The sequence below is a fragment of the Magnolia sinica genome, chromosome 11, assembly GCF_029962835.1.
Source record: "Magnolia sinica isolate HGM2019 chromosome 11, MsV1, whole genome shotgun sequence".
Lineage (NCBI taxonomy): Eukaryota > Viridiplantae > Streptophyta > Magnoliopsida > Magnoliales > Magnoliaceae > Magnolia > Magnolia sinica.
In genome coordinates this window covers 28,679,649-28,692,428 of record NC_080583.1, presented here as the reverse complement: position 1 = coordinate 28,692,428, position 12,780 = coordinate 28,679,649, and the positions used below count along the sequence as shown (strand labels likewise).

Genomic DNA, 12,780 nt, shown 5'->3' with positions numbered 1-12,780 from the left:
TCTCTTGTGTTTTCTTAGTACTCTTAGATTGTTATCCTAAATTCATTCTTGTGTGATTCCGCAGCACAATCCCCAACAAAATAAACATTATGGTAGGTTTTAAGTAGGTTTTAACAGTGAGCATCGTTGTTCCCGTTGTTTCTTATAGTGTGGTCCACCATAGTTTTATATCTGCCTCAATTTTAGGCTCATAGTCTAAAATGATCAGCAAATGAATGAATGACATGGATAAATACATACTCATGGTGGGGCCCACAAAGTTTTGACACCTATTATCTTAGGGTAAGGTTTTCCGAGTTAGGACCTATCAAGGAGAGTAATGAATGCTAAATTCCGGTTCAATTACATATACATTAAGCAAATCAAATTGGCGTTTAATTAGTGGAAAATTTAATATTTAATAAAATGACTGTAACAAGCCTTTAACTGACGAGTAACTCATCAATATTTTTTAGCCATTGATTTACATGACCAATGTTGGAGCTGTTCGGATCATTTAATTGATGTAATTATTTTGGAGTATCATTAACGGGTCACATGTAAAATACATTAGTAGCCACATACAACTTTATTAGCATTTGATTTTGAATCACAGCACCGAAAGGAAGAAATTTCAAAACATAGCAGCAGTGTATGTATGGCAAATACCTCCAAATGACGCTGAAAACTGAGTTTTGAACTGTGAGTGCCTTGGATACACTCAAAGTCAGCTGCCAAACGACCCCTAAAAATGATCCACGTGTACGGTAGGTAGTCCTCCAGCATATTGTAGCATTGGTACATGTCACGTTTACATCAGGTTCATCGCTCCATTATCCCCCGTCTCTGCGCCATGTTCAGCGGTCCGATTTCCACCGCACCCAGCATTCATTTCCCTTTCCACTCTGATATAGGAAAGAAAACACGTCCATACTCCAGCAGTATATGATCATCCGTACAGGTGCATGAAGAGATTGTGTACTTAGCACATCCAATATCAATCCAAACCGTCTAAATGGTGTTCACCAATTGTTTTGGAACATATTATTAGATTGTGTCCACATTCGTGATATCTGTTGTGGAATTTGAACCATTACCGACTTTTCAATTTAATTTTAAATAATTTTCCATAAAATGGATATTTACATAATTTTCTGAACCATTCACAATGTTTTAGATGTTTTTAACGGTTTGGATTTGTGTTTAAAAATTCCAGTTATATGTTACCTATCCACATGCGTACAATTATTCTTAGTCCCCCGGCGTAGATTACTGCTCCCCGCTGTAACTACCTCCTGCAGCATCAGAAGCTCCTTCCCTTGCCATAAATGAAAAATAAATTGAGAAAAATGGAGAAACAGAAACGAGGTCTCAGTCCAACCGGGTGGACCATAAGTCAAGGGATAAGTTCCAAAATTTAATATTCACACGACATCTAATCCGTCCAATAGGTTTTTCACATCATGAGGATCATCATATAAAAACTTAAGCTATATAAACTCATCTAGTGGACCACACTTGAGTTTTATTATTTATCAATGGTTATAAATGTTTTCTGTGGTATGGTCCACCTCCTGAGTAGATGGGGATGATTTCTTAAAAACTGATCCTCATGGTGGGGAAAACCTATTGGAAGGGTTAGATGTCGCACACACATGATAGGCCCGAAGTTATTTTCTGGTTGGACCGTAAGTTATGGTCCAATCGGTTGGACCACCCTCGATTTCCGATCAAAATTACTACCTGTGGTTGTAGGGATTTCTCTCATCTGGGACGATAAAGGGCAGAAGGGTCCCTTTGTTCTTGCTGAAAGGTTCATGGGTTGAGGTCTGTAGCTTGAGAGCTTTGCGTGTGGCTTTGTCAAAATGAGTGGGGTTGGGTTTTGGGTTTTGGCAATAGCCGTTGGAACGGCTTTAACGTTCCTTGCCTGCAGCGGCTACTTTCCAGGTACATTCTTTTTTTCCTTTCTGAGGCTTTCATTTGGAACAAGTGGGGCCCTGGATAGGTGATCAGAACCGTTGAAATGGTAACTCTACCATGGATGGGGAAGACCCATTAAAGGTGTTGGATAAGGGGATCGTAGCTCTCCAATATACGGTCCTTGCTTTCGGACCGTTGATTAACCATCTATTTGTGGGACGCTGATCGAAGCGTTAGGATCTTCTAATTTGAACGGTTTTTGGAGCATCATTATAGAAGAGCAACTGACCATGAGCCACTAGCACCATCTGGTCAATCAGGATAGTCCTGGTAACATGAATAGTGTACTGATGCATCTATTTTGTACCGGTTTTGAAGCCACTTTTGGATGATCCGGACCGTTGATAGGATGGGGTCCCCAATTATTCATAATGCCCCCAAAGTGTTGAGACAAAATAATCCTATTCATCCCATCTATGGATCTTTTTTGGGAGAGTAGTTATGTTTTCTCTTTAACATTTTGTTTTTAGGCCCACTGATCCAAAGGTCAGAATCGTCTGATCTTGGAGGCTTTTTAGGCAGTACCCATCAGTGGTGGTTCGTCAGATCAATAATCGATCTAGACATCCATAGAAATAGAATGGCTTTCCGACTTTTTGAGATAGACGGACGCCACTTGCTCAACCGTATTTCAGAGATTTCCTTAAATCTCAAGCTCTAGGAGCCATCACGATGTTCAAGTTATATCCACTCCGTCCATCAACTTACTGGGCTCATTTTAGGACATGATCTCAAACACGAAGAAGATCCAAAATTCAAATAGTCCACTCGAATAAGGATTGTATACCCATAGTTGATCTTTATTGGGAATTTTAGAAGTTTAGGATGTGGCGTGGATTGCATATGCTTGTATGGGTAGTAGATTAGACACCGAACTAACGCTACAGTAGCCAAAAGTATACTTCAGTTACGTTGTGAAACATGATTTGTGGAATACCAGGTGTCTTTTCTTTATAATAAATGCTCCTCGGTGCTTCGTTACGCCTTTTGTTACCCATGGGAGAACATTTTAGTAATTTATGAAGGTTAGGATTTTTTTAGTAATTTATGAAGGTTAGGATTTTTAATTTTTTAAATTATATACCATACTACCATCCATTTATAAATGGTTCATATAAACTGGTGTGGAAACACCACTTATTATATTTCAATGAATCCGATTATCATTTTATATATATATATATATATAATGGTTGCAATTTTTGTGTCAATATGTGTTGTACACGTGTCTTGTATGGTGTAGAAATTAGGAGGGCGAATATTTAATCATCCTATGTAGAGTTTTACACGTGCGAGAGATCTTAAGTGGGTGCATCTTGAACGGGCAAGATTCTGGATAATCACCATGTGGGGGGACATGGACTCTTGGCTGCTAAGCTTTCACTATCTAATCCACTCCATTTTATATTGGACCATTTTCTAGGGTTAGGAGGACATGGACTCTTGTACAAGAAAAGGAAATCATCATTCATCAGGCCCACTTGGGGGTACATAGATTGTGTCTCCTATCTCCATGTCACTCAATCATATCCCCTTCATTTGATTGCCAGCTATTACATTTTTCTACAAAAGTCCCACGTACCACTGTTTCGGTCCATATCTCATTTTCCTCAGTTTAAGGATAGGTCATTCATTCATGAGGCCCACTTGGGGGTACATAGAATGCATGTGATCATTATTCATTCCCAATTTTCGAACTTCCGTCCATCATCTATCAATAGTTATAAAGAAACAACGAAGCATCCACACTCAACGTTCTTGTTTGGTCTACCTGATGATTGGTCCAGAATCTTGCCCGTTCAGGATGTACCCACCTAAGATCTCTCGCACGTGCGAAACTCCACTTAGGATGATGAAAATTTCGCCCTCCCAATTTCTACACCATACAAGGCATGTGTACAACACATTTGTACAATCGCAACCATTAGATATTATTATAGAAAAACATGATGATGATCGGATTCACTGAAATCTAATAAGCGGTGTTTCTACATCATTTTATATAGACCATTTATAAATGGATGGTTCAGATCATTCTACATATCTACTCCTAATACGGTATATAATTTAAAGAATTAAAAATTCCATCATATGCAAATTACTAAAATGTCCTTACATGAGTATTAAAAGTAGAAAGATGTCTAACAAAGCTCCAACTTAAGGAGTATTCATTATAAGAGAGAGACGTTGGTATCCAACCAATTATGTTTCACCATGTCACTTCAGTAGCATTTTGGCTACTGAAGCGTTCGGTATCTAATCCGCTCCCGCTTGTATAATGGAGCTTTCGGTGGCTCTCTCTTCTTAACTGAGGTGGAGATAATTCATGGGTGCAAATTAAGGAGGCTCTCATTTAGGCAGTAAAAGCAATTTTATTAGAGAAAGAAACTTCATTTAGAGTATAGGTGTGTACGTATTCAATTACAAGAGAAAAAATCTTTTTTCATCTCATTTTCTTTCAATCTGCCTCTCTGTGTTATATATATATATATATATAGTTGGATTCATCTCATTTTCTCTTTGTATTAGAGCTTTCTTTCTCCAATTCTCTCAATGCCAACATGTAGAATGGGCCTATAGAAAATTCACCGTCCTTATTTGAGCAAATGGGCCATTTAAGAGAACAAAGGCCATGAATGTTATTATTACAGAAGCGGATTGCGTACTGAGTTACTCTGTACGTAAACTCTGTGGATCCACCTGATTTATGTACACCGAGTAAACTCTGTGGAACCGGGGCGACAGCGCGGTCGCTGGGGTACAAGTTTCAGGTCGAGCCGACTCCGATATGTATGACTCAGCTTAGGATCGCGCGCAAACGTCGGATACAGGTCGAGGGTTGTCGGAATTCGACTGGAAGGACCGCGGAAGCCTATGGAACAATATAAGTTAAGATATGGGTCTTACATACTAACCTCTTCCCTTGGATGTATAGAGAAAACCCTTTGCCCACACTTTAGAATAACTCCCATAACCCTAGAAAAGCCTTAGGGACCCCTATTTATAGTTTAGGCAACTTCCCTTTTGTACCTCTTGCGAAACCATCTCAAAAATCTGTAGTCTATGAAAAATTCGGAAACGAATCTGCGTAACCTGGACTGGTCGAGCGGACCCTCTACTAGTTGAGCAAGGTCCTCGACCGATCGAGCACCGCGGACCTAAAAAATCATAGCTCCCTTGACTTTGAGTCGAGCCAGCCCTCGACCAGTTGAGTGGGCCCCTCGACCAGCGGAGAAGCCCACTCAACTGGTCAAGTTGCACTGCCCAGATGTGGAACAATCTCCCACTTGGTGACATATCACTATAAACCTTCGTCTTGTACATCTGAAGTGCACCGTCTCCCCGTCTTCAAGCCTAAAGACCAATCAAAGCTAAATAGAGCTTCAACTTCTCCCGTGTGACCACCTTGGTCAGCATATCCACAGGATTCACTTATATGAACCTTCTCCAGAGTAATCGATCCATATTTCAGTAACGAACGTATGAAGTGATATCTGATGTCAATATGCTTGGTCCTTGAATGAAAGGCTGAATTCTTAGCTAAGTGTATTGCATTCTGACTGTCACTGTACAACCTACAATCTGCTTGCTTCTTATTCAACTCTTCCATGAAACCTTACATCCATACCATCTCCTTGATGCTTTTGTAACTGCAACATATTCTGCTTTCGTTGTACTGATAGATATTATCTTTCTTAATTGAGAGACCCAACTGACTGCATCACTACCCAGAGTAAAGACATAACTTGTAGTGCTTCTTCTATTATCGATATCTCTTGCCAAATCTGAATCTACGTAGCCTTGTAGCTTGATTTCCGATCCTCCATAATACAGCCTTATATCCACAGTACCTACCAGGTATCTGAGGATCCACTTCACAGCTTCCCAATGTTCCTTCCCAGGGTTGTTCATGAACTTGCTAACAACTCCCACTGCTTGAGCAATATCTGGCCTCATGCTCACCATAACATACACGAGACTCTCAATAGTTGACGCGTATGTGACTTTAGCCATGTAGTCCCGTTCCTCCTGCGTCTTTGCACCTTGTTCCTTAGAAATCTTGAAGTGGTTGGCTAATGGAGTGATAACCGACTTAGCACCTCCCATATTGAATCGATCAAGTACCTTGACTATGTACTCTGCCTGTGACAAAACCAGTTTCTTGTTTTCCCTATCATACTTTATCCTCATGCCTAAGATTTGTTTTGCAGCTCCTAAATCCTTCATGGCAAATTCTCTAGACAGTTGTCTTTTGAGATCTAAGATGTCCTTCATGCTTGCTCCGGCTACAAGTATATCATCAACGTACAAAAGAAGGATGATGTATGATGTATCAAACTTTTTCAAATAGCAACAGTGGTCTGCATGACATCCCATATAATCGTTTCTTGACATGAAACTGTCGAACTTCTTATACCACTGCCTCGGGGCCTGCTTCAGGCCATATAAACTATTCTTCAGTCTACACACCTTATTCTTCTTTCCTGGTGTCACGTATCCTGTCGGCTGATGCATATATATCTCTTCTTCAAGGTCCCCATGAAGAAAGGCTGTCTTAACATCTAGCTGCTCTAGATATAAGTCCTCTGTAGCCACTATACTCAAAACCATGCGAATCGTAAACATTTTCACTACCAGTGATAATATTTTAGTAAAATCGATACCTGCCTTTTGTTGAAACCCTTTCACAACCAATCTAGCCTTGTACCGTTTCGAACCATCGTGTTCCTCCTTTAGTCTGTAAACTCACTTATTATGAAGAGCTTTCTTAGAACTATCGTGCTCCTCCTTCAGTCTATAAACCCACTTGTTATCAAAAGCTTTCTTACTCTTAGAGAGAGTGATTAGCTCCCATGTACGATTAGACTCAAGAGAGTCCATCTCATCATACATGGCCTGCTCCCACGTAACCCGTGTATCTGACTATAATGCCTCTTCAAAATACTCTGGTTCACCATTATCTGTTAGCAGTAGATAATGTAAGGAGGGTGAGTATCAGACCATGGGTCTCCTCTCTCGAGTAGACCTCCTCACAACCGGTGTCTGTGGCTCTGCATCATAATGCTCCTGTGCATGATCATCCTGTGGCGCTATAACACCTGTGTCCGGGCACTCTTCAAACTCTACGAATTCTTTCTCCTCGACCTTGTTTTGTGCACACTATCCTTATACATCACTTTTTCATTAAAGACTACATCTTTGCTTCTAATGATTTTCTTATTTTCTGTATCCCAAAACCTGTAGCCAAAATCATGCTGCTCGTAGCCTATAAACATGCACCTCCTGGACTTCGCATCCAGCTTGTTTCTGTGTTCTGTATCAATGTGAACATATGAAGTGCAATCGAACACTTTGAGATATGAAAGGTTCACTTCTTTCCCAGTTCATGTTTCTTCTAGTAGCCCACCATCCAATGGTGTTGAGGGACTTCTATTGATGAGATATGCAGTAGTATTCACAGTATCTGCCCAAAACATCTTAGGCAATCCTGCATGTAGCCCTATGCTCCTGGCGCACTCAAGAATGGTCCTTATAATGCGCTCAGCCACACCGTTCTGTTGCGATGTCCCTATAATCATTTTTTGATGTTTCATTCTATTTACTGCACAATACTCCTCAAACCTCTTATTACAATACTCTCCCTCATTATCTGATATGAGACATTTTATTGTTTTACCTGTCCGTTTTCTACCATAACTTTTCACTTCTTAAATACATCAAATACATTAGATTTATGCTTTAAGAAATAGACCCACAGTTTTCTACTAGCATCATCAATAAAAGAAACAAAATAATATGAGCCACCAAGAGATGATACCTGTGCTAGTCTTGTAACGCCCTGAAAATCGGGGGTCGAGCAGGAGCCCAACTCCTGAGTTCCAACACATCACTTATGCAACATAGATAATGATGATTAAATGTTGTCCGTATTAGTGCATTAAATATGAATGGGATTATATCAAAAACAACATATCATACTCCAGAGACAGTTAAATTACGCAAGCAGAAGACTGTGATAGATATATAAAATATATAAATAGTCGTAAGTGTCCAAAGTGTGAACATGTTATCAGGTTAAATATATACATGTATACTCCAAAATGAACAAAATGAATATACATAAGTGTTCCAAAAGTGCAAAATAACAAGTGTAATGGCGTCTAATCAGCATCCCTGTAACCCCGTCGATCAGGACATGGTCTACATAGACCCACCTGAATACTACATATATAAGAATGCCTCCTCATCATCCTCAAAGTCCGGCTCCACCTCACAGGCTACGCCATCATCTGAAACTACAACAGGATCTGTTTGGTGTTTAAAACACTGTCCCGTAACGTGGGAGTGAGTGATCAACTCCGTAATGTTATCAATTCAGTTAAGCAGTAATGATAACGCAATACAATCAAACATCCATAAGCACTGTGATTAATGCAAGAATGGTATGTAATAATGATGCATGCTCTCGCCTGCACTCCCTCTGTGATCTTTATCTCACGGACGCGGCATGTCAGTCACTTCCTCAGTGCTCTACCCAACGCCAAACGGCACATGCAATGCGGTGCATGAGCGTGATTACCAAGTTCATATTAGGCCTTTTCATACAGCAGGATTGAGAAGCTAAGGTACCTCCCTTATATCAATTCCCAAACAATGATCTACTCTAGGGTCTTTAATCCTAGCAGTCACATACGATGGGCAAGTTCAGGTCACTACCACCAATGCCCTACCAACTAGCAGTTTATTTTCGAAGGCTCGTCACCAACCCGACTGGGGACCACAGCCAGGCTGCGTCAGGGTAGGCCTAGTTTATACTCTAATTGCTTTGGAAAGACTCGTCACCTCAACGCAGTCTTAGAGTATGCTCGAGGTCACTACAAAGGGCTCATCACCTGATCAGTGTAGGCTGACAGCTCGAATACAGTGTCCCATACCACTGTAATCGGCTCACAAGGCGGTGTTACTCACTCGTCACTACGGGAAGGCTCGTCGCCCCAGCATAGGCCGACAGCTCGACCACAGTGTCCCATACCACCATGTCCGGCTCATGAGTCTTAGCGGATTGAGGTACCAAGGTTAACGGGGTTTTCACTGGTGAGTGAGTTTGGTACCTTCGGTTCAAGCAGTAACGTCTATACATGGTGAACATAAATCAGGCCAATCAAGTTACTTGTCGAGCTCGACTGGTACGAGCGCACATCTAGTTAATCAACATGAAGTGTGTAAGCACTCTGTGTGGCCTAACCACTGTCGACAACCCAAGTATGACTCGGATTCATCGAACACGTTTGGTGTGGCGAAACGATCTCAGCCACCAATCTAGGACCTGTTACCGATTACCTGGACTATACCATAGTCCCAAAAACACTCCAAAATAATTTATTTCATATGTGATAGTCAAGAACAGCATGTGACAATCAATCCACATAGATATCTCATTTAAGCATTTTAACAAGCACATAGTGTACATGACAACATACATAGGCCTCTCACCACAAATCACGTAATAGTAGATAGGTTACATAAGGAAACCATAAGTATAGATAAGGGGGTTAAGGATCCTGTCTCAACGCCCTTATGTCATACCAATAAACAAGCATTTACTCATTCAGTCATTTTGTCAAACACTTAGACTACACACATTACATACATATAATAACTTAGTTAAAACACATGTTATAGCAAATCCTTTCACAAGGAGGTGCCACGTATACACCGATCATGCATTTACAATTAATAATCATGACAAGCATGAATCATAATTCCATATTCATTCAAGCATATCAACAAACACATGAAATACACTATATTCAACATAGTTCATATATATATATATAAAGTACAAGAAACATCATATCTAAGCATGTGATAGCAGTCAAGTTAGTCATAAATCATTAACTGACATTGAAAGCCTTGAAAACTATAACCTAAACATTTATAGTCCACACCTTTCACCGGTAGACTCGAAACAAACTCAGTTTAAACACTAAGCCTTTGTCTATGGTACAACGGTAACCTATAACATCAAATAGGTTAGCTATTTCATCACTTACACTATTAGAAACCCTTAAACAGATTAGGGTTGGGTTTTCTTACCCAAGTACAGAGTTGGAATCATCGAAAAAGTGATACAAGTGTGGTGGTTAAGCACGTGGATGATGGGATTGAATCCCAGGAACAAACGCCAACTCTCTCTTTCACTTTCTCTCTCTTTCCTTATCTTTCTTTTCTCTTCTCTCACCTAGGGTTAGAAATTCGTATGTGAAGGGAGAGAGAGGGTTTAAGACCCTTATATAGGCCGAGAAGTGATGGGAATGGCCCCAGGGTCATGGTATACTTAGGTTATAGCCAAAAGTCGGCTATTTTGGTTCAACGGGGCACATCTGGAGGCTCTTTTTCTGCATGCGGTTGGACTTAAGCTTCTTGACATTGGATCTAGGTTGAGTTAAGTTTTTGGTCCGATCGGATCAGTGGATAGGCCGCGGGGGACCAGTTTCAGTTCAACGGTCACCGATACGCCATCAGGGTCACAAGTACACTGACATGTGTTGAAAACTTTCCCTGATCCGAGGGGTAATTGGGTCAGATTCTAACGGTCTGAATCCTTAGATTTAGCCTACAAGTGAACGACTCAATTCACTTAAGTTTTAGTTCATTTCCTAAAGATATTCGTATTTCTCACACACTTCGCTCCGGGCTCAAGTTGTGTGTTTCTGGACACTATATGGATTTAATTTCTAAGATGGTTGTCAAGTCCAACAAGGTGGTCATAATCGTATAGTTTTGTGATAATCGGACTTTCGACGTGCAGTCCAGGTTCGATACAGAGTTTTGGTGTGCTCCCGAGAGCAACCGGTTTAAAGATTGATCCTAGATTTCAGGGTGATATAACATCAATGAGTCTACACGTTTTGGGTCTTGTAGTTCGTATTTAAAGCGGTTAGAGCTAATTTCACAGATAATCTAGTTTGGCACTTAGCTAATTCTCGTCTAATTTCTAAAGGATTTGGTCCTTAGTGATTTCTGCCGGAGGTGGTACTCGGGTCTTTGTACGGATTTTTCTGGGGCGTTACAATCTACCCCCCTTAAATAACAATTTCATCCCCGAGATTGCCTAAGGGTAATAAATAAAGGTCTTATTATTTCATTTTGCTTAGTCTTGTTGGTTTCAGGTTCATATATGTGTTAGAGTATATAATAACTACATCAGCCTAGCTCATATTCATCTACGCCTAGCTCATATTGATCTACGCCCCTTAAAAGTTTATACCTTTAAGGTTTGGAAATACATGTCCAAATCATTATTATTGTGCTAAGCGTTTGATGATAAAGTTTACCTAGGGGTGGTATAATCTGCTCTTTATGATTGGGCTAATACGGAAAGTCATTTGTGGTAGGCACGAACCGGATATGTTGATTGCCCGCCTGACTAGGGCAGACAACACATTGTATCCCTTCCGAATCCTGATGAATCTTGGTCTTCTGCTCCGTCAAAGCAATGAGTCCTTTGGTAATCACCAAAGATTGAGAATTGAGTTAAGCCGCGAATGCCTCGTAGGGGTATGATTCTGAAATTCTGAAATCTAATAATCCTAATTATTTGAGGAGTATTATAATTCATTAGGAGGTTCAAGCCTCATGTTTATAAGGTTACCTTCTGGGTTTTGTTCAACGAGAGCTCTTGATTAACCTATGTTTAACTTGGTGAATAATAAGTTCTCCCATGGTACTCATAGTCAAAAAAACTATACTAGAAGGGTTTTCAATCTCCTAAAATTATATTTGTAAGTCACCATTTCGATCATACAGTTAGGGGGTCATAGGAAGATTGCACTTCGGTTTCATTAACTTCGGGAGGGAAGGAAGAGTCGAGAGTTCTAAAATATTTTAGAACTTTGGAAGGTTAGCGACATAAGGCCGTGGGAAAGGAAATGAGAGGGACATCTCCTCGACGCGGTATGAACCTTGAGTTTATAAGGGAAATAAGAAACTGATAACATTTTACTGTAGTCCGCCTCTAACATGAGCTTACGGAGTATTAAACTATGAAACTCAATCCTACTCAAGGGTCCTAATTTAATTGCACAAAAATAATTAATATATATATATGCATATTTATATGTATAATTTAAATTTAACCACAGGATGATTCCTAGTATGATTATAAATAATTTCTAAATAGACACCAAATACTAAACTTTACTATGAAAAGGTGTAACTAGTCTTTTGGTAACTCGAAGTTGTAGAAATTTTTTCGTTTCAACCCTTCTATTATTTATAACATATTTGTCACCTCTAGTTACCATATATATATATATATATATATTAATCTTTATAGTAATCCATTGTTGGGCCTATTCTTTCATATGAACTGGTTTAATAGACCCAATGTCTACCAATAGGAATACAGGTGTACCTTGAATGTGGGCAGTGACCTCAAAGGCCAAATGCACTGCAATTGCTAACTCAAGTGTTTCAACTGCAAGTGCATGCACACGGGCTTGTTGAAGATGATTTGGTTACACTGCCATAAGTCATTGAGGTGGTCTATTCTGAGGTACGAGCGGTCGGTAATATGGCTACGCTGGTGGTACAGATCGTAGAGGTGGAGTCGTTATACCACATGGTGGCTGACGGTCGATCTTTTGAGGTGGCGTGACACCGTTGTCTTTCATCTTGGTAAGATAGAAGGGGTCAGTGTGTCCCCCTTTGTTGCAATATGTACACCAGCGGCCAGCTCATCTCTGCTGGGTCGACGGAGTCATGAGCCTGGGAGGCGAATTTACATGTGGCCTCTTACCTAGGACTGGCCGGTGCTGT

General features: G+C 40.2%; 1 protein-coding gene across 2 annotated transcripts in view; it reads left to right on the top strand.

The window, feature by feature from the left end:
- Nucleotides 1–1,725: 1,725 nt before the first annotated feature.
- LOC131218989 (uncharacterized) overlaps nucleotides 1,726–12,780 on the top strand; it is a 37,966-nt gene continuing 26,911 nt past the window's right edge. The window contains exon 1 of one of the 2 annotated variants that reach the window (XM_058213926.1): nucleotides 1,726–1,926. In XM_058213926.1, coding sequence (XP_058069909.1) covers nucleotides 1,845–1,926 — 82 coding nt within the window. In that variant the 5' untranslated portion in view covers nucleotides 1,726–1,844. The remainder of the gene's footprint in view (nucleotides 1,927–12,780) is intronic. The other variant, XM_058213927.1, reaches the window with a different exon arrangement.